Consider the following 22,371-nt stretch of genomic DNA (forward strand, 5'->3'; position numbering starts at 1 on the left):
AGCTCCATACCGGTAGTACAGACCTCACTTCATGTCAGCTGTCAGCCTGTCAATGCGGTTTGTTGCCACACGCCTGTCGCTCGGACGGCCAGCGATTTTTCTCCCGGGCGAATATACACTCAATCGCTCGTTTGCATTGACTTTGTATGTAAACTCGATGCCAGCGAAAAACTTGAATAGGTCGGTGTGAACGCAGCTTAAGGCACACACTGTGACCTTTCACCTTAGTTAGTCAGACAGATGAAGAATGATGCAGCTTATCTAGAATAGGGCAGAAGAGCTGTATGGGCTTAATAGAATAGCACAATGGCTGTCCTGTCAAAATGTACCATGGAATTACATCTTTCTATAACGGTCTTGCACTTTGTGGGCAGGCATATTTGCGTGTTCAACGTGAACACAACCACCCATCTTTGCAACACGACCGACCATATACAGTACAATATGAAGAACTGGAAGTTATTCATATTGTACTGTACTGCTGGGTCAGAAGTTAAAGGAACACTCCGCCCATTTTCAACCAGCTTTGTATCATTAGAACATCAGTAGTATATTAGAAAACTGTAAACTGTTTTGAAGTCTGTCATTTAATTTGACAGTTATTGAGTGTTAAAGTGTGGACCAGTGACATCACTCAAATTAATAACTCATTCACTCAAATCAACTCTCAATAACTGTCAAACTAGATGAATGATGAATAGTGATGATGAGAATTAATAAAATGCCTGTGAAAAGAAAAATGTGTGGCCAAGAAATGCCCGTGATAATAATTAAGACTACCCTTTTTTTGCATTTCGCCTGTGATATTTTCACATGTACAGTAAATGTGACTTCTGTCCCCTGTTGGCCACCGTAGGTGATTTGTGGGAACCTATGACTGGGTCTTCTTTCCAGCGTGAATACATTTTTGATCAGAAAACAACTGGGCCTAAAGCGTTGCAAAATGTCTCTGATTGTCACTCTGTCATTCTGTTTGTGTGATGGCATATCATGATTGAAAATAAAACGTGGTGCAAATTGAATGTTTATTTACCAGTCAATTGGAATTCAAATGCTGTGATTCATAGTCCAATAAAACTGCTCCAGAAAATTCCCAAAATATCCCTTCAAATTAGATCAAGGGGACGGACAAAAAAAAACTTACCTATTATTACACCGACTGTACAAAATATTGGGAACACTGTGCTTCTATTGATTTGATTATTCCTCATATGTTGTGCATTCATTCATTGTATATGCATACTATTGAGTGTTGTAACTGCACATTTTGCAATGCAGATAATTTCACCTTGGTGGAGATCAATCAGTGACAAACTCTTGTCAATCAACTGATCACTTACGATCTCCTTCGTTGCTTCCTGATCCTCTAGCGGCTGCAGCTTCTGTTACTGAACCCGCTGAAGGAGCTGTCCAACGTGCTGCACGCAGACATCCGTCAGAAGCAGCTGGAGAGCGTCCTGCAGATCCTCCAGAGCCAGGGAGACAGCCTGGGGCCCGGCTGGCCCCTCGTCCTGGGTGTCATAGGAGCCATCCGCAATGACCAGGGGTGAGAAGAACCTAGTGAGGTGGAGAGGATGGATGAAGGAGTAGACAGGCTTAACGAAACGAGAGCTGGCAAGATTGCAGGGGCATGAAGATTCATACTTACTGTCTGCTCATTGAAACCGTATTCTAGCAATCCAATAAACCAGACGGAAGGCGATTTTGTACACCTAGGGAAATGTTAGGTGTTAACTGCGTGCCACCAAAAAGTACCATGGCAGTGCAGTTGAAAGTGGTGTGAATGCAAAGTAATGTTTATAGTCACAGGTAGGGATACACCGATATGAAAATTTTGGCCGATGCCGATAACCGATATTAACATTGCTGTTATGGCCGATAACCGATATTTACCGATGTCGATATGATCTGTATAAAACCACATTTTTATGATCATCACATTTTGTACATACTGAAAAACACATGTTAACACTGAATTTGAAAAAGTTATGCATTTCTTTATTTGCAAAGCCTTTGGAAAAGCCCATAAATCATAGATTTACTGCATTATTTCATATCAATGTAAAGAATTTGGCTGATAATGATAACCGATATTAACATTGCAACATCTGACCGATACCGATATGTTAAAAAATGACTAACATCGGCCGATACCGATATGATTGCCGATATATCGTGCATCCCTAATCACAGGAGCACTCTTTTCCGTCTGCACGTTTAATAGAAGGGGCTGATTTATGGCTTAATTTGTGGTTGTCTTCCCCTTCGATATAGCCTATCGTCCTTGGGAAAACAGTGATATCTGTATTATATATATATATACATTTTTTTCCCCCACATTCATATCCCCATTTGTAATTTGTTGGATGTCATATTTGTATCATTGTTATTGCTATTATGATTATTCAAAATGGCTGCTAATGACATCACTGTGGAGGAGGGTATATAAACCTCCCATTTTTCAGTGTTCTGCTTGACTCTGAGGAACACAGACCTGTCTGTCGAAACGTCAGTCAGCCCCTTCTATTAAACGTGCAGACGGAAAAGAGTGCTCCTGTGTCTTTACTTGGGGTAGTCTGTGTGAAGTGCCCAGGTAAAACATTACTTTATGCATATTGTCCTTCACTGTTGAGCACCAGGACCCTTTTATTCCAAACCTGGCTGAAGCGCGCTGGACTCTATTAATGTAATGTTTATAGTCTTATTCTCAAATACACTACTGCCGCATGCGCTGGGACGCGTCATCAGTGATGTTATCTGGGGTCGTAAGGTGTTTCGGGTCTGTCAACATCATACACCCTCGCCCAGTAGACCCAGCCGAGGCCAATTAAGACCCCGACTCACGTCCCAGAAGCCGCTACGGATCAGCCTTACTACTCTATCTGCAACGTTGCCCGCGGGAGGGGTAAACGAGAACGCCCAATCCGCTGCAATAGAGCTAGTGCTACGCCGCAGTATTGGCCCTTCGGTGCATGGAGGATCTAGGCTCTGTGGGTTACTCCCGGCCGTGCTCCTCCTTCGTCTCACCAGACCCTCCCGTGGCAAAGGCAATCCAGAGGCTGAGAGAATACCTCAAGGACGCCTCAAGAGGGCCTGTGCGCTGCACGTCATTTACCTGCGTCGAGCACCTCGCTCTAGCCTGGAGGACCTCAGGCCGCGCCGATCTTGCGCAGATTTTCAGGAGGCTAATCCGTAGCGTTTGTGGATTTCTCCCTCACGAGAGAGCCAAGATGGGGTGCTAATCCCATCCCGTACCGGGTTGCCGTCTCTCCGGCCGTCAACTGTCTCTCCAGCTCGTCACCAAACTATACTTGGTTGTCACCTAGTCTTTCCTAAGTGTCACTGGCCAGAGGCAAGCCAGAATTCTATATTCTCAAATACACTACTGCCGCATGCGCTGGGACGCGTCATCAGTGATGTTGTCTCACTCTCACTATCTAACCAATGTGTATCCCGTGTTCCCTTTCAGCGAGTCGTTAATCCGAACAGCCTTCCAGTGCCTGCAGTTGGTGGTGACAGACTTCCTACCCACCATGCCTTGCACGTGCCTCCAGATCGTTGTGGATGTGGCTGGGAGCTTCGGCCTGCAGAACCAGGAGCTCAACATCAGCCTCACCTCCATCGGCCTGCTGGTGAGATAGGAGACCTCTTGTGCTGCTGTGGTCTTTATTTATCAACGGGATCGTGGAAGGTTTATGGTTAGACAAAGCAGTAGGGATGTCACAATATATCATCCCACAATATATTGCGATATCAAAACGTGACAATATGTATCGTTGAGAGAAAATCTCATATCATGAGGAAAAACAAGCTGAACATGGTGGCACTGATCTCCATCTGATTGCATGCTCGCTCTCCTTTTCATTGCTTTGTTTGAACAGACGAGGGACGTTACAGACACGGAGGATGAAAATGGTGAAATTACTCAAATTACCATGGAGGATGCCCCCTCAACTTACAAATCGATTGCAAAAAAATATTGTTAAAATATCGTATTGTATCGTTATCGTGAACCCAATATTATGTATCGTATCGTATCGTGAACTGAGTGTATCGTGACACCCCTACAAAGCAGGCTTGCTACTGGAAAGCTGATGGTTCCAGTCCCTAGAAACGCTGGGAAAACCTAGGCAGGGGAAGAAAAAAATACTTTGTGATCTCCTGTCACTCACATACTGGTGAGGGTCATTCCATCCCTAACTAGATCTTCTCAGTGGACAGCAGTAGAAGATTGTGTTTGAACTGGGCTTTTCCAATGTGTGAATATGAATGTTTAGCAGGTAGAACATGGGACAAAGCCTGGTAAATAATCTGCATCATGTGAACGCACATTAGTTTAACGAAACGGATGTGAGTTCACGTGATCGGAGGGTTTACATGGGACAGGGCAGCCACTTATCTAACACTGACAACTTGAAGAATAATATCGCACATTTCCTAGTTCTTTGTTATACTTTACTGCTGCACTAGATAGATGAGATAGATTGAGTACTTTACTTATCCCAGAGGGGAAATTCTGGCGTTACAGCAGCAACATCAAAATCAATGACAGCAATGACAATAGCAACAACAGCACACCAACAAGAACATAGCTTATGTGAAAAACACACAAAGAGGTAGGTGTCAGTGAGACATTAGAAAAACAATCAATTTAAATCAAGAAACCGTATAAACATATTTACACAGCTACTACAGCGCTCTTACGTTTTTCAGAACTGCCCACTGTAGGGCATATATTAAATAGTACTATTACCTTGACTAACATTTCATAGATACACTGTACAGTATTCAGAACATGCAAGACCTGATATTGATCTGTGGTTTGTGGCATTATTTATCTTGGAGCGTGGCTGTTCCTGTGAGATGACTTTGTGGTAATAGGATAGCAATAACCGCCAGAAGCATTTGACCACCCACCCTCTTCAATTAATGAATACCCCCTCTCCCTTCACCCCGTCTCCCCTTCTCGCCCACAGTGGAACATCTCCGACTACTTCTTCCAACGGGGAGAAGCCATCACGCAGGAGCTGGAGAGAGAGGAGGCGGCTCTGCAGAAGCAGGCGCAGGAGAAAGGCGAGCCGCTGAACAGGCCCTTCCACCCGGCCCCTCCCTTCGACTGCCTGTGGCTGTGCCTGTACGCCCAGCTGGGCCAGATGTGTGTCGACGCGCGGCCCGCGGTGCGCAAGAGCGCCGGCCAGACCATGTTCTCCACCATCGCAGCCCACGGGACCCTGCTGCAGCAGCCCACCTGGCATGTGGTCGTCTGGAAGGTAGCGTGCTGCAAGAACCACTCCCTGTTCACTGTTTTTGTAGGATTGTACTGGATCATGCTCTCATGATTCATAATTATTATATGAAACTATTAAGATACAGGGCCTCGTTCAGAAAACGTTCTTACACAAATTTTGTTCTGACAGGCAAATCCAAGTTGTGCATTCATCGTGATGTCAAAATCATTGAGTTATAAACGACTTTATATCATTATCCTTTATGAATGCCACAGATATACTGTACATTGTTCTATTTTCCATCCTATTTGAAATGCTAGAAGGATATATATGTGTATATATGTGTGTGTACATATATATACTGTGTATATATATATATATATATATATATCAAGGACCCCTTACCCAGTTCATATTCAGTTTGTTCGCCATTACATATGTTCTCTTGAAGTTCTGTTATTTGAAGTGTGTCAGAAGCAGAAGCGACAGTTAGCTGAAATGCCTCGGTGTCACCACTAGGTGCTGTTCCACCTGCTGGACTGTGTGAGGAGGTCGTCCACCACGGCTGACAAGGAGAAGATCGAATCCGGGGGCGGGAACATCCTCATCCACCACTCACGGGACACGGCTGAGAAGCAGTGGGCGGAGACCTGGGTGCTGACGCTAGCCGGGGTGGCACGCATCTTCAACACCAGGAGATATCTCCTCCAACAGCTAGGTGAGCCATGCCTTTACAGTATCTGCTCTGTGATGCTCATCCACTGTTTCTACTGCTCTTGTGCATAACGCAGATTGGGTTTTCTGAGAGGAAAAGAGTTTGGATGCTAAAGTGCTGGTCATAGTGAAATTGATTACTGATGCAGTAGTAACATTACTTTGTTCAATGCATATAAAGCAAAATTTTTGTACAAGTGAAGTTACCCAGATGATGTACATGTACCGAACAAAGTACTCATAAAGGTGTGCTTGCTTGACTCCGAATTTAATGGTTTGGTTTTGTACTAAAAAGGGCTGCAACTATCGATCATTGTCGTTGCCGATTCATCTGTCGATTATTTTCTCAACTAATCGATTACGGTAGTTGTTTTGGTCGATAAAATGTCACAAAATGGTGATGACATCCTCCAATGTCTTCTTTTGTCCTCCTGACTAACAGTCCACAACCCAAAGAGAACCAGTTTCCTGTGATAGAAGAAAATATTCACATTTAACTCATTGAGTGCCAGCCACTTTTGGAGAACGGACGCTCCCAGTGCCAGAGTTTCAGAGCTTTTTTCAGTGATTTCTCGAGGCCCACAGAATATTGTGTGATATTACTATGTAAACAATGAACACGCAAAAAGAACGATGAGACTCTTTTCTATCATCAGCAAAAACAGGTTTATTGATATCATTTTCCGTTCTTTAGTTATCAGCCGGAGAAGATAGCTTGATTTAACAAAAAAGAGCAGTTTTTTTCTAGAAGCTGAGATAATGGCCCTTTTGTGAAATTAAACATTTCAAACACATCACTGACTCTGAAGCTAATTTTCTGATGTAGTCACACCTCAAAAATAATTTCCTATAATAAAACAGTGAAGGCCAGGGAATTTTGTTTGGCAGAATAATATTTTTAGCTGCAACCAGCAGCGCTGGCCCCTGCGTGCGCTGCTGGTTGCAGCTTCTTTGCTTTCTTGATTTGCTGCTGGTGGGCATCGGATATTCTGGCTTGCGTTTGCCAACCCTGTCCTGCTGCCTGTAGTCTCTTAGAACAGACGAGTTGGCTTCCGCAATTTTCAAATGCTTCCGCCATACCGTCTGTACTTCGTGGGGGAGAATCATGCACCAACCGGAATGGGAAGCAGAAAGGCGGGTCTTCCGCTCATTAGTCCAATCAGAATCCAATATGCCGCATTCGCGTGTTGTGATTGGTCAGATTCCGTAGAACTTCCTTCCAGTCTGAAGGTTTCTTTCCCAACTTCCTTGTGCATGTTCTGGGGGTGTAACGTACAGACTGTATATAGCTGCATTCGCCGGATGTAGATGATACGGTCTGTTTTAAGAGACTATGCTGCCTGGGTCTGTCTGGGTCAGTGTTGTGTGCTGCTCTGCGTGCCCCCGCCCCGCCCCGCCCCGCCCCGCCCCGCCCCGCCCCGCCCCGCCCCGCCCCGCCTCAACTGCACACTCCTCCTGTATGGGAGGTGGCTCTCTGCTGAATTTGCTCTGCACTGTGAAGGGTGCGCGACATCCAGATTTTTACAGCCTTCCGCGTGTGCTTGTCACCGGCTCCTATGCTTCCAGTTGAGAATAATAACTCCACGGCTGATCATGCGAATGGCCTGGGCTGTCGCAGCGGACATGGAGGAGCTCAATTGTGGGAGCAGATTGGCTGCTGCGGGCACATCTAACTAGGGATGTCACGATACCAAAATTATGAGTTCGATACCGATACCTGCCAAAGTATCTCGATACCGATACTGAAACGATACCACGGCAAAAAACTAAAACATCAGGAAAAGTATTGGAATAAATAGAGGGGACAAAACATGGAACTTAAAACTTATTTTATTGATTTAACAAGGTAATGCACAGCCATGTAGTCATTTTACTACATGCTGGTAGTACTGCCAGCACGTGTGGCGCTGAACATGCTAGAACTTTTATTATCTAGTGTAAAATTAACATAATCTCTCCTGTAAACATATTTTAAAGGAATGTGAACCGTTTAAACTTATAAATAATATAAATAAAATATATTTTCACACAGCTGCTACACTATTATAGCTATTTGTTTTAAGTACTCTGTACTTGCAGCTCCTAAGCTTCATTAACATGAAGTGCCTGATTTATGGTTAATCTAGTAATATATATTATTTTCACACATAAATGTAGGCTATTGAAATGTAGGTTTATTATGTGGTGTACCCCCCCCCCCCCCCATACATGTAGGCTAGGTGTTTTTTACAATGAATTCGTATATCATTAATAATTGGGATTATTGTAAATATTAGGATAGGTGAGATCAGATGACTGCTTACCATGTAAAAGCTTTAATAACACTGGCATTGAGGACCATAGTGTTATTAAATATTGTACATGGTATGCAGTCATCTGATGTCCCCTCCCCTAAACGTTACATGTCATGACTTGCTCCTTGGCAGAGATATGTGCTCCAGCACATTGCCTCGTGTTTCACTGTAAACGAGTAGGCTATTGTGACAAGCGAACTTTTTCAGTGAAACAAGTTCGCTTGTCACACAATACTCGTTGGACTTATTTGAGGGCATGTATGTTTATCGTTCACGTTCGCTAACCTGTCGGTCTTTAAACTCTTTGAACAGGTCGGGGTGCCTGTCGGCAAGATGTTTAGCCAGGTTCGATGTGTTTGATCCTTTCGCTTGCGTCACGTTGAAGCACCTTTTACACACTGGTTTGGAGGTGTCCACGGGCTTGCCTTCGCTGTCGGCAACGTAAGCAAAATATTTCCATATTTCGCTTCGTGCATCTGCTTTTTCTACAAGCGTTGGTCGGCTTGCAAGACTAGAAGAAGCCGCTGCCATTTTCGCTGCGTCTGTCCTGTGTGTCGGGGTGCTGTAGTGAGGACTGAACGACTGTGGCCAGAGAGCGAGCAGAGAGGGAAGAGAGGAAAGTCGACACGCCCCCACATGAAGCAGACAGAGTCAGAGACGAGCTTTTTTTCACTTTTCACGAGTCACCATTGGTTCAAGGCAAGGCTGTGTTGCCTTCACGTGAGGTGGGAGACAGGCTCTCAACTGTAATGCCGCTGTGTCTCTCTCCTCCGCTAACAAACACCACGGTCGCACACTGACGCAACCCATGACATTTTTTTAAGTATCGGTACTAAATTAACGTGGTATAGTATCCTTTTTAACGGCAGGGAACCGCGGTACCATACTAATACCGGTATACCGTGCAACCCTACATCTAACGTTAAAACGCTTCATGCATATCGATGCATACGGATGCGATGCGATTTCCGTTTCCCCAACGACTTATTCTCTGTTTTTCTCTGCCTTTCTGTTAACCTGGAGAGCACTGTCGCCACCTAAGGGTTCTGTAAAATAGGTTATAGACCTCCAATAGCTACAATAGTTGTACAGGAAATGCGGAAGGCTTTGATCGACGTCCCACCGTCAAAAAACGCATTGGACGTCGAAAGACGTCCGTGGCACTCTACGTCACTATTTAATTGGACGTCGAAAGATGTCCATGGCACTCAATGAGTTAAGAAGCTGTAACAAGATCATTTTAGTATTATTATTTTTTCTTTAAAAACAAAACAATGAATCGATTATAAAAAATAGTTGCCGTTTTATTTTCTGTTGATCTGACTAATCAACTCATCGTTGCAGCTCTAAGTACTAAATATCCATCAGAGCAGGTTCTATCTTGAGGCAGTCACATGTCTGAGAGCTAACTTTGCACTTTGTTGTTTTATGTGGTGGTACCGTGTGATCATGCAACCTAAGAAACCAGTCAACAGAAGTCCACTCATTTGAGGCTGTTTCCTCATTTCCTTGTTTGAATAGTGACATCACAGATATGGTCCATCTGTCACTGCAAGCCCCATGGCTGTAAAACTCAAAGAGAGCCTTCATTATGTTCTCACACTTTCCTCACCTTGTTCTGTGTATCTACAGGTGACTTCTTCAAGGCTTGGGAGGTGCTGCTAGACCACATCCAGTCAGCTGCCCTCAGCAAGAACAACGAGGTCTCCTTGGCTGCCCTCAAGAGCTTTCAAGAGATCCTGCAGATCGTCACGCCCGTCAAAGACTCGGACAAACCCGGCGACGCGCTCGCCGCCATGGGCGTTCCCCCGGTCCTCATCGACCCCCTGACAGCCTCCGGTCCCGGCAGACCCCTGGTGCGTTCGGATTCACTCGTCGAGCGGTTGACGCGCTACAACGGTGCGGAGCTGCAGGCCCCTCCCCCGGGGGAGGAGTCGGCGCTAGAGGACTCGGCGCTGTGGTGGTCGGCGTGGAACACGTGGTATCGGACTGGAACGGACAGCACCAGGCCGCCTAGTGGCGGGACAGAGAAACTCTCCTTCATCCCCAGCCAGCCCTTCCTCACTGCCCTGATCCAGATTTTCCCAGCACTCTACCAGCACATCAAGGTGGGCTTCAGCATGGAGGACCTGAGGAAGCTGGGGGTCATCCTCCACGGGGCCGTGTCCGTGCCCATCAGCAGTGATGCCTCGCCCTTCATCCTGCCCTCCTACACCGAGGCTGTGCTCACCAGCCTGCAGGAGGCCGTGCTCACCGCTCTGGATGTTCTGCAGAAGGTGGGTAGTGGGAATTCAATTCACGTCAGACACCGGTTGTCAGAAAACAATGATCTACCGTAAATTCCGCACTATAAGCCGCACCGGAGTATAAGCCGCAGCAGCAAAATTGCCTGTTTGTTACATATATAAGCCGCACCGGACTATAAGCCGCAGGTGTTTTAATGTTTTTTTTTTTTTTTTTTTTTTTTTTTTTATTGTGTTTTAATGTTTAATTACCATATGTAAGGGTTCATGCACAGAGGGGATTGTCGGGAAAGAGATGGCTGTTTGAGGAAGCTCCCATTTATTAACATTTCAACAAAACAACATAACACAACACCACCTGTGTTGTGTTATGTTATGTTATGTTATGTTGTTAAAAGAGGGCAAGAGAGGAAATTAAAACAGAAGTGGATTTATAGTTAGAAAGAGTGCTAAAAAAGAGAGATTTTTTTTTTTTTTTTTTTTTTAAATCCATAGATAAGCCGCACCGTTATATAAGCCGCAGGGCCAAAAAACGGGGGAAAAGCCGCGGCTTATAGTCCGGAATTTACGGTAGTTTCCAGAGAGGAAAAAAACAATCACCACCTGATATAGTGTAAACAGAAGCAGATTATATAGATAGATAGATAGATAGATAGATAGATAGATAGATAGATAGATAGAGTACTTTATTAATGCCCTGGGGGAAATTCTTGTGTTACAGCAGAAGCCAATGTCAGTACATCTCAGTAAAACACACACACACAACACACAAGAGAAAAGCCAATGTCAAAAATCTGTCAGACATAGAAACCATGTCAGAAAACGTCAAGAAAGCACAGCATTTAAGTTACCCTATCTACAATAACATTAAATTAAATAAAATAAGATAATAAATTGCACCTGTAATTTACACCTGTAAGCACACATGTTCTATGTGGCCAAAATGGACATTGTGCAACATCAGTATAATTATAAAGTGACATACAGCAACAGCAATGATGAGGGTTCACCAGCGTATCTATGGGAGGGGTGTGGAGGAGAGAGGGAGAGGGAGTGAAAGGAGGAGTCTGCTCTCCCTGCATGTATCTATGGGAGGAGTGTGGAGGAGAGAGGGAGAGGGAGTGAAAGGAGGAGTCTGCTCTCCCTGCATGTATCTATGGGAGGGGTGTGGAGGAGAGAGGGAGAGGGAGTGAAAGGAGGAGTCTGCTCTCCCTGCATGTATCTATGTGAGGGGTGTGGAGGAGAGAGAGAGAGGGAGTGAAAGGAGGAGTCTGCTCTCCCTGCATGTATCTATGGGAGGAGGGGTGTGGAGGAGAGAGGGAGAGGGAGTGAAAGGAGGAGTCTGCTCTCCCTGCATGTATCTATGGGAGGAGTGTGGAGGAGAGAGGGAGAGGGAGTGAAAGGAGGAGTCTGCTCTCCCTGCATGTATCTATGTGAGGGGTGTGGAGGAGAGAGAGAGAGGGAGTGAAAGGAGGAGTCTGCTCTCCCTGCATGTATCTATGTGAGGAGGGGTGTGGAGGAGAGAGAGGGAGAGGGAGTGAAAGGAGGAGTCTGCTCTCCCTGCATGTATCTATGGGAGGAGGGCTGTGGAGGAGAGAGAGGGAGAGGGAGTGAAAGGAGGAGTCTGCTCTCCCTGCATGTATCTATGGGAGGAGGGGTGTGGAGGAGAGAGGGAGAGGGAGTGAAAGGAGGAGTCTGCTCTCCCTGCATGTATCTATGTGAGGAGGGGTGTGGAGGAGAGAGGGAGAGGGAGTGAAAGGAGGAGTCTGCTCTCCCTGCATGTATCTATGGGAGGGGTGTGGAGGAGAGAGAGAGAGGGAGAGAAAGGAGGAGTCTGCTCTCCCTGCATGTATCTATGTGAGGGGTGTGGAGGAGAGAGAGAGAGGGAGTGAAAGGAGGAGTCTGCTCTCCCTGCATGTATCTATGTGAGGAGGGGTGTGGAGGAGAGAGGGAGAGGGAGTGAAAGGAGGAGTCTGCTCTCCCTGCATGTATCTATGGGAGGGCTGTGGAGGAGAGAGGGAGAGGGAGTGAAAGGAGGAGTCTGCTCTCCCTGCATGTATCTATGTGAGGAGGGGTGTGGAGGAGAGAGGGAGAGGGAGTGAAAGGAGGAGTCTGCTCTCCCTGCATGTATCTATGTGAGGAGGGGTGTGGAGGAGAGAGAGAGAGGGAGTGAAAGGAGGAGTCTGCTCTCCCTGCATGTATCTATGGGAGGGGTGTGGAGGAGAGAGGGAGAGGGAGTGAAAGGAGGAGTCTGCTCTCCCTGCATGTATCTATGGGAGGAGGGGTGTGGAGGAGAGAGGGAGAGGGAGTGAAAGGAGGAGTCTGCTCTCCCTGCATGTATCTATGGGAGGAGGGGTGTGGAGGAGAGAGGGAGAGGGAGTGAAAGGAGGAGTCTGCTCTCCCTGCATGTATCTATGTGAGGAGGGCTGTGGAGGAGAGAGGGAGAGGGAGTGAAAGGAGGAGTCTGCTCTCCCTGCATGTATCTATGTGAGGAGGGGTGTGGAGGAGAGAGGGAGAGGGAGTGAAAGGAGGAGTCTGCTCTCCCTGCATGTATCTATGGGAGGAGGGGTGTGGAGGAGAGAGGGAGAGGGAGTGAAAGGAGGAGTCTGCTCTCCCTGCATGTATCTATGTGAGGAGGGCTGTGGAGGAGAGAGGGAGAGGGAGTGAAAGGAGGAGTCTGCTCTCCCTGCATGTATCTATGGGAGGGGTGTGGAGGAGAGAGGGAGAGGGAGTGAAAGGAGGAGTCTGCTCTCCCTGCATGTATCTATGTGAGGAGGGCTGTGGAGGAGAGAGAGGGAGAGGGAGTGAAAGGAGGAGTCTGCTCTCCCTGCATGTATCTATGGGAGGAGGGGTGTGGAGGAGAGAGGGAGAGGGAGTGAAAGGAGGAGTCTGCTCTCCCTGCATGTATCTATGGGAGGAGGGGTGTGGAGGAGAGAGGGAGAGGGAGTGAAAGGAGGAGTCTGCTCTCCCTGCATGTATCTATGTGAGGAGGGGTGTGGAGGAGAGAGGGAGAGGGAGTGAAAGGAGTAGTCTGCTCTCCCTGCATGTATCTATGGGAGGGCTGTGGAGGAGAGAGAGGGAGAGGGAGTGAAAGGAGGAGTCTGCTCTCCCTGCATGTATCTATGGGAGGAGGGGTGTGGAGGAGAGAGGGAGAGGGAGTGAAAGGAGGAGTCTGCTCTCCCTGCATGTATCTATGGGAGGAGGGGTGTGGAGGAGAGAGAGAGAGGGAGTGAAAGGAGGAGTCTGCTCTCCCTGCATGTATCTATGGGAGGAGGGGTGTGGAGGAGAGAGGGAGAGGGAGTGAAAGGAGGAGTCTGCTCTCCCTGCATGTATCTATGGGAGGAGGGGTGTGGAGGAGAGAGGGAGAGGGAGTGAAAGGAGGAGTCTGCTCTCCCTGCATGTATCTATGTGAGGAGGGGTGTGGAGGAGAGAGGGAGAGGGAGTGAAAGGAGGAGTCTGCTCTCCCTGCATGTATCTATGGGAGGGGTGTGGAGGAGAGAGGGAGTGAAAGGAGGAGTCTGCTCTCCCTGCATGTATCTATGGGAGGGGTGTGGAGGAGAGAGGGAGAGGGAGTGAAAGGAGGAGTCTGCTCTCCCTGCATGTATCTATGTGAGGAGGGCTGTGGAGGAGAGAGGGAGAGGGAGTGAAAGGAGGAGTCTGCTCTCCCTGCATGTATCTATGGGAGGAGGGCTGTGGAGGAGAGAGGGAGAGGGAGTGAAAGGAGGAGTCTGCTCTCCCTGCATGTATCTATGTGAGGAGGGCTGTGGAGGAGAGAGGGAGAGGGAGTGAAAGGAGGAGTCTGCTCTCCCTGCATGTATCTATGGGAGGAGGGGTGTGGAGGAGAGAGGGAGAGGGAGTGAAAGGAGGAGTCTGCTCTCCCTGCATGTATCTATGGGAGGAGGGGTGTGGAGGAGAGAGGGAGAGGGAGAGAAAGGAGGAGTCTGCTCTCCCTGCATGTATCTATGGGAGGAGGGGTGTGGAGGAGAGAGGGAGAGGGAGTGAAAGGAGGAGTCTGCTCTCCCTGCATGTATCTATGGGAGGGGTGTGGAGGAGAGAGGGAGAGGGAGAGAAAGGAGGAGTCTGCTCTCCCTGCATGTATGTGATTTATTATACATGCTAATTGCAGTGGGCATAAAAGACCTAGTGTAAACAGAAGCAGATTATATAGTAAACAGATTATATAATGTAAACAGATTATATAGTGTAAATTAGATTGGATTAAATTAGATTAGATTAGATTACGGTAGATTATATATTGTAAACAGAAGCATAAAGACAAGCATAAAGATGTTTATGTATTGTATAATATTGAAGTGTGCCTTTATTACTTTTCAAACTACTAGTAATAATGTTTCTAATCTTAATCTGAGTGTTTGCCATGTGTTCTGTAAAGCGACTTTGAGTCTTTGAAAAGCGCTATATAAAATAAATGTATTATTATTATTATTATTATTAAGTGCCAGTTGAGGAATCAGTGGTGGAGGACAATCTTGTCCCAGTCAGGCCTCACCCCCCTTCCCCCAGCCCCATCTTGTATAGTTCCTATACAAGTATTTTGTCCCTGGAAGGTGCTGCAAGTCGGGTTACAGTATTTAGGAAAAAAAAATAAAGGTAAATAAATACATGAATAGAATAAGGGGGGTTAAGAAATGATCAACCTAAACAGACTATGATACTGAGAAGAATCAGCAGAGAGACAAAAGACAAAGCCAGTGAAGGAATACGGTAGGTCCTTAGTTTGACTGGCGGTTTTAAAAGTAGTCCGGGAACGGTCCCCACACCTTCTGGAACCGTTTGTTTGAGTTGCAAACTGAGTAGGGATCTTTTCCAGATTTAGACAGGACACGATGTCCCTCAGCCACTGAGCGTGGGTGTGTGGGGTAGCATCCCTCCCTACATCGTAGGCCAAAAGAGAGGCGAAGCACACTGACTGTGGCGTTTTGATTAAAGTCGGGCTACGTCATCTCCTCTGGTGGTGCCAAAAAGAGCTACCAGAGGGTGGTGTTCCAGGTCCAAACGGAGGATCAGAGATAAGGTTTGGAAAACGTCTCTCCGGTATTTTTCGAGGCTCGGATACGTGCAGAACATGTGGATAAGAGAAGCCTCGCCTCTCATACATTTGTCACAGCAGGGATGTATTTTCATTTTTAAACGGAACAAAAACTTCCTTGTACCTCCCTGTTACCGTCCCTCTTCTCCTCCCTGTTACCGTCCCTCTTCTCCTCCCTGTGGCTCATTGGACCCGACTGTCCAGTGGGTTCTTCCCGTTGTGCGTTAACCCGGGCCCGTGGAACAGAACAGTGTGTCATTGTGCTAAGTTGTGCAGTCTGCGGTTCCCCTGGTAGATGTCAGCAGTGAGTAAGTGTTTGTTCCTGCCGTTCCCTCCCCGCTGCAGGCCATCTGTGTGGGGCCAGAGAACCTGCAGGTCATGTACCCGGCCATCTTTGAACAGCTGCTCCTCTTCGTGGAGTTCTCCTGCAAGCCGCCCCAGTATGGCAAGATGGAAACCAAACACGTGGCCAATGCCAAATACAACCAGGTAGGTGGAAACGGGACAAGCGCTGTAGAAGCCCTGCGGTCGGCAGTTTTTCCCCTTTGTCAGTTGGTTTTCATGGGAACATTGTATATATACTGTTATTCATCACCCTTCTCTCTCCAGCCTTTCTCAGCAAGATAATGCCTGTTCTTTGATGTTCAAGAAGCCCCCCCTCCCCCTCAGTCTAGTCCTCGTGTAGTCCTCGTGTAGTCCCCTTAGCGAGATTAACGGGCTCCTCTGAACCCGGGCGATCAGTAGTCCTGAGTCCTTTCTTCCCCACGTTGCCTCCCTCTGCTTGCAGGCAGCATGCCAAGGAAATACTGGTCATCTAGTCCTCTGTTCAACCACAGTTTAGATGCATATTTAAAAAAAAAAAATCACCACCACCACCACCATCATCATCATAATAATAGTAATAATTAGGGATGTTCATTTTGAAAATTTTCCATAATCGAAAATCGGGGAAAATTAACGATCAATTATTGATTATCAATCATATTAATAATATATATATATATATATATTTTTTTTTTTTTTTACAAAATGAATGCCTATGGCAGAAAATACGAAAGACAACGTGTTCTCCTCAATGAACTCTTTATTTCAATGTGTCTCCTCTCCAACACTCTGCTGTCCCCGGCGCATGCCGGTGTGAATTCCCCATGTTTAAAACAGTTTTGTTGGCACAAAGGCCCGTGCCCAGCCAGAAAACTAGAGACTCTATGAAGCTCCACCTCACGTTAGTCGGCTGTGCAATGGAGTGGGGCGAGGAGGAACGAATTCCACCCAAACCTAGTCCAAAAAAAAAAAAAATTATAATAACAAAATCGATAAAAATTCCACATGATCGATTCCATTCCTTAACGATCAATTATCGATTTTCGATAACTGATGAACATCCCTAGTAATAATATTTCAAAGGAGCTAAATGATCTTGAGTTAGATTACTTCACAAAAAAACACAACCGAAGGGCCTTTTCACAACATTGCCCCCTGATATCTGTGTCTTGTTCACTCGTCGTTCTCCTGGAAAGCAAAAGGCAGCTTTTGATGAAGTAGTAAGATCCAGCAGCTGCTGTGCCTGCTGGGGATGCTGAGAGTTGTGTCGATCTAACATCGGCGGGCTGATTACGCTATTGAATTATGCTAATGAATGTTAGCGCTACACACTCACCACACTGCACGTTAAACACAACTCGGAACCACGTAAAAAAAAAAACGGTGGTCGAGGCCGGAACTACAGGTCGCAAATTTGGGTATCATTTCAGAGCTCCGCTTAGCCCCGAGTTGATGTCATCAAAGTGTTTGTTGACCTAATATGAGGTGTAATTATACAGTAATGTGTTTATATTGTTTATGGTTCGCTCTGATTATAGTAATATGTTGAATTCAACAGCTATTTTACAGATAAAATTAGCTAGCTGCACGTGTTTTTCTAACTCCGACCGCCCGCCGAAAATCCAAATGGAAAGTTCCGTGCTCAGAGTTGTCTTGAATGCAGTATCAAGCCTCAGATCCTGCATGTCTGCAGTCTGTTAAGGAGCGTTCACACCGAGATATTTATTTTTCGCTCTGTCGCTCAAGTCAACCCTTTGGAATCGCTCTGTCGCTCTGTTTAAATCGCTCATCAACAGGCACACGAAATGACGGACATGTGGGGGATATAACGTTACGCAATGTCATGCTGTTTGTCCACTACGAGCCACCGTCATTGTTTACAAGCTAAGCCTATCAGCGTGCTCCTAATGCGAGCTGCATACCGGTAGTACAGACTTCACTTCATGTCAGCTGTCAGCCTGTCAATGCGGTTTGTTGCCACACAATAAACCAGCGGTTTGTTCCAAGCCAGAGTGATCCTTGACTCGCTCTCACACAGCAGCCAATCAGCATTGAACAGCGAGCGACTGATGCCAGCGTATTTTCGCTCGAGTTGGAATATTTCATCTTGAGCGACGAGCGTATTTTCTCCCTGTCGCTCTGTCTCTGCCGCTCGGACGCCCAGCGATTATTCTCCCAGGCGAATATACGCTCAATCGCTCGTTTGCATTGACTTTGTATGTAAACTCGACGCCAGCAACAAACTTTAATAGGTCGGTGTGAACGCCCCTTTAGTCCTGCAGCCGGAGCGCGTGGTCTCACACACTGGAGTGGAGTGGACACTCTTGCTGATCTAAATCTGTTTAGATGGTTGAAGCGAGAGGGTCAACAAAATTTCCATCCAACCAAACAGATGTTATGGGTGGTCTTTACTGCCTTGCTGGCTCCTATCCAATTCGTTCAGATATGTCTCAAAGGGTGCTAGGAGTGAGTTTTTTATTTTTTATTTTTTTAAATCAGGCCAAATTCTCGATTCAGACATCTCATTTAGCCAACAAGCCAAATGCAAATTCGATATAACTTAAGACATTAATTTAATTACGATCTTCTTCTCATTCTGTTTCTTGGGACGACTCACTGGATAACCATTTTAGATCCAACTCTTTGCACCGGTGAGTTCCACCATCTCCTTCAGCCCCCCCCTCTATAGTTGTACTACTACTGTAAGCTGTGCTGATTGGTGACTACCTACCATCTGCGGTAGAGGAGGTACTTCACCGCATGGTAGGCACTCACGTCTCATCTAGCTCTCTCTCACTCACTCCATGCTACCCTCCTCTGCCTGCCACTAACTGGTGGATTTGCCTCTGTGTGTGCGCAGCACTGTCCCTGTGCAGCCCCATCGTGTCGTGTGTTGTTGATGTTGTTTTGGTGGTGTTCCATATGCGCACGTGTGGTTCTGTTTTACACCTAAAGGCACGCTCTGTAGCATTGCATCAAGTCATTGGCTATAAAAACGTTCAGCTCAGCTGCTCCTAAATGCCAGACGCAAGCATAAAGTAGATGAATCGGTCATTGATTTGAAATCAATTTGTGTTGTTGTTGTTGTTGCTTTATATGCTCATACAAAGTGTGCCTTTAGCTTTGCTTTGAATGTGGTTCTGTCAAAAGGAAAGAGATCGTGGTTTTGAACTCTGATTGACTGATGTCCGCTGCTCTTTTTCCCCCCGTCTCTCGTTTAATTGTCCTGACCTCCAGGCAGAATGGGTTGCCTTAAACTATGTGCCCTTCGCCGAGCGCTCCCTGGAGGTGGTGGTGGACCTGTACCATAAAACGGCATGCCACAAAGCTGTCATCAATGAGAAGGTCCTGCAGAACGTCATCAAGGTATTTTGTGGGGTGGGGAAATTAACAGTTACTGGCTGGTCGTTTTAAACGCCTGTAAAGTTTGTGTCTGAAAGGGTTGTCATTTGTCAATGTCCACCAGCCCTCTAGTCAACTTGGGAATGTATAGAAGCTCTATTGTAAACAAACACTCATTTTGTCTGCTCAAATTGAGATGGAATGCTTTGCATTTTTTCCATTCAATTTCACTCCACCTGCCTCTGTTGGCAGAAAGAGCAAAGAATTTGTTTTTCAATCTTCTATCATATCTAACCTGCCCACCTCGAACCATCAAGGTGTGGGAGGTGATCATTTTCCAAACCTTTTCCAAATGGAATCCATCAAACACTTAACCAAAATATTTGCATGTGTAAATCTGAGTACAACTCATCGAAAAGGGTAAAAGGTGCACTGCACCGAAAAACAATGCCGATTTATTTTGCACTTGATCTCACATATTCCAAAACTCTCAACATTTTTGCAGACAATACTTTAGTTTGACAAGTTGTTGAGAGTAGGGGTGGGTGATATAGCCCTAAACTAGTCACGATATTTCAGTGTATTTCTGCGATAACGATATTCTTGACGATATGACAAAATACTGAAAACTATTTTATTATTCATTTCAAGAACATACAATTGCAACAAAATACGTGTTGTAGTTTTACATGTCATAAACATAACAGTTTGCCTTCAAATATTCAAATATGTGATGATATCACTGGTGCTCAACTTAACTCAAGTCAACTCTCAACAACTGTCAAACTAAATGAGTGTCTGCAAAATAGTTTACAGTTTTTTGGATATGTATGAGACCACGTGCAAAATAAATCAAGTGCCCCTTTAACTTATCAAAGCTGACAGCCAGCGCTCCATTGTTTCCTGTTGTTTTTAATGACACCTGCATTTAACTGCTCTCTTCCCATCGTCTGTGTAAAGCAATCCCATCGCTGAAGGAATAATCTGCCAAGTCACTATTAAGAACGTTCCCTATGGATCTATGAGTCACTATTAAGAACGTTCCCTATGGATCTATGAGTCACTATTAAGAACATTCCCTATGGATCTATGAGTCACTATTAAGAACGTTCCCTATGGATCTATGGATGGATCCATATCTCACCCGCCCCTGTTCTGTCCCCACAGCAATAAGGCGATTCTTGTAAAATCTCCACCTTGGGGAGCCCAGCTGTGGTTCTGTGAAAAGAGAAGTTAGACAAAAAGACGGTCTATTACTTTTTCTGCATTTTTGTAAGGAAACGTATATGGGCTCATTACCCCCAGTGCAAAAATGTATTGAAATACTGCTTTGATGGTAAACCTGTGACTTCAAGTAGTCACTTGTACCGTTTAAAATAGTTTATCCCCATTGCAGCGTGAAAGGCGCTCGTGGTCATGGTAGTCCTGTTTTGTAGTTTTTTTTTTACCTTGAAGCCTTGTGTTCCAGTCTCTTGATCTAGTGTTCTCTCTTTCTCCATCCATCCATCCATGCATGGTCTTCAGACCCTGAGGATGCCCTTGGGTTTGAAGTATGCCTGTCCATCAGAGAGTACCTGGAAGCTTGCCGTCTCCTCCCTGCTCAAAGTGCTGTCCATCGGACTGCCGGTGGCGCGCCAGCATGCCTCCTCTGGGAAGTTTGACACCATGTGGCCAGAGCTAGCCAATGCCTTTGAAGACTTCCTTTTTACCAAAAGGTACAGATACAGATATTTTAATTGTTTTAATTGACTCTACCCTGAGTCCGACGTACATCATGTACTTTATGAATGTATGCATTTTAATGAAGGGTTGAGTAGAGAGCTGATGTTTTTTTTTGGTCTGTTTTTGCAGCACACCTCCAGACAACTTGTCCATCCAGGAGTTCCAGAAGAATGAGTCTGTTGATGTGGAGGTAAATAGGCTTTGTTGCTACAGTAGCATCCAGTATCTTCACATCATTGTGTAGCATCCAGTATCTTCACATCATCCAGTATCTTCACATCATCCAGTATCTTCACATCATCCAGTATCTTCACATCATCCAGTATCTTAACATCATCCAGTATCTTCACATCATTGTGTGTGTTTGCCTGCATCAGCATTGTGCCCTCTTCACTTTAGGTGGTCCAGTTGATCAGCACAGAGATTTTACCGTTTGCCAACTTCATCCCTAAAGACTTTGTTGGCCAGATAATGACTATGCTCAATAAAGGCTCCATTCACTCCCAGTCCTCCTCTTTCACAGGTAAGATGTGACTTTTACAGCTCAAATAATTTGACTTCAGCTGCCTTGTCAATAGGGATGCACGATATATCGGCAATCATATCGGTATCGCAGATGTTAGTCATTTTTTTACATATCGGCATCGGTCGGATGTTGCAATGTTATTATCGGTTATCGGTATCAGCCAAAATCGTCACATTGAGAGGAAACAATGTGTTAAATCTATGATTTATGGGCTTTTACAAATGTTTTGTTAATAAAGAAATGCATTACTTTTTCAAATTCAGTCTTTACATGTGTTTTTCAGTACGTACAAAATGTTATTAGTAAAAAAAAATGTTTTTTAATACAGATCATATCGACCATAACAGCAATATTAATATCGGTTATCGGTATCGGCCAAGATTTTCATATCGGTGCATCCCTACTTGTCAATACGTGTGTGTCATGTGACCCTCCTGACGCTGATGGGATAGCAGGGTGGGAAAGTGCGAAGAGTCGTTAGAGACCGTCTTCTAAACCGTAACCGACACAACCGACTCATTGAATAGGAGCACCAGCTCAATGCCTAAAATATCAAATTGTAAAAGACTTTCCCTCTACAGAGGCGGAGATCGACATGCGGATGAGGGAGGAGTTCTCCAAGGTTTGCTTCGAGACGCTGCTGCAGTTTTCCTTCAGCAACAAGGTGTCCACCCCCCAGGAGGGCTACATCTCTCGCATGGCGCTCTCTGTGCTCCTCAAGAGGTCCCAGGACGTTCTGCGGCGCTACGTGGAGGATGAGCGGTTGAGCGGACGCTGCCCTCTGCCCAGGTAAGCCTTCCCATAGACCACCTGCTGAGACTTAGCATGGAGCAATCTGCCATTTTATGCCAACGCTTTTATCCAAAGAGTTATGTGCAAGAACCTTTAGCTGTGGAGTACCAAGACCACTCCAACTACTTCCATTGTC

The 22,371-nt window shown here is 45.8% G+C and overlaps 1 protein-coding gene across 2 annotated transcripts in view; it reads left to right on the forward strand.

Annotated features, from left to right (window-relative positions):
* Window positions 1-22,371, forward strand: part of mon2 (MON2 homolog, regulator of endosome-to-Golgi trafficking) — an 86,259-nt gene that overhangs the window by 61,341 nt on the left and 2,547 nt on the right. The window contains exons 22-33 of one of the 2 annotated variants that reach the window (XM_083663096.1): window positions 1,371-1,546; window positions 3,470-3,632; window positions 4,977-5,270; window positions 5,748-5,946; window positions 9,869-10,512; window positions 15,875-16,018; window positions 18,487-18,504; window positions 19,091-19,219; window positions 20,720-20,910; window positions 21,047-21,107; window positions 21,317-21,440; window positions 22,025-22,232. In XM_083663096.1, coding sequence (XP_083519222.1) covers window positions 1,371-1,546; window positions 3,470-3,632; window positions 4,977-5,270; window positions 5,748-5,946; window positions 9,869-10,512; window positions 15,875-16,018; window positions 18,487-18,504; window positions 19,091-19,219; window positions 20,720-20,910; window positions 21,047-21,107; window positions 21,317-21,440; window positions 22,025-22,232 — 2,351 coding nt within the window. The remainder of the gene's footprint in view (window positions 1-1,370; window positions 1,547-3,469; window positions 3,633-4,976; window positions 5,271-5,747; window positions 5,947-9,868; window positions 10,513-15,874; window positions 16,019-18,486; window positions 18,505-19,090; window positions 19,220-20,719; window positions 20,911-21,046; window positions 21,108-21,316; window positions 21,441-22,024; window positions 22,233-22,371) is intronic. The other variant, XM_083663097.1, reaches the window with a different exon arrangement.

The sequence above is a fragment of the Poromitra crassiceps genome, assembly GCF_964638095.1.
Source record: "Poromitra crassiceps genome assembly, chromosome: 30".
NCBI classification, from domain to species: Eukaryota; Metazoa; Chordata; class Actinopteri; order Beryciformes; family Melamphaidae; genus Poromitra; species Poromitra crassiceps.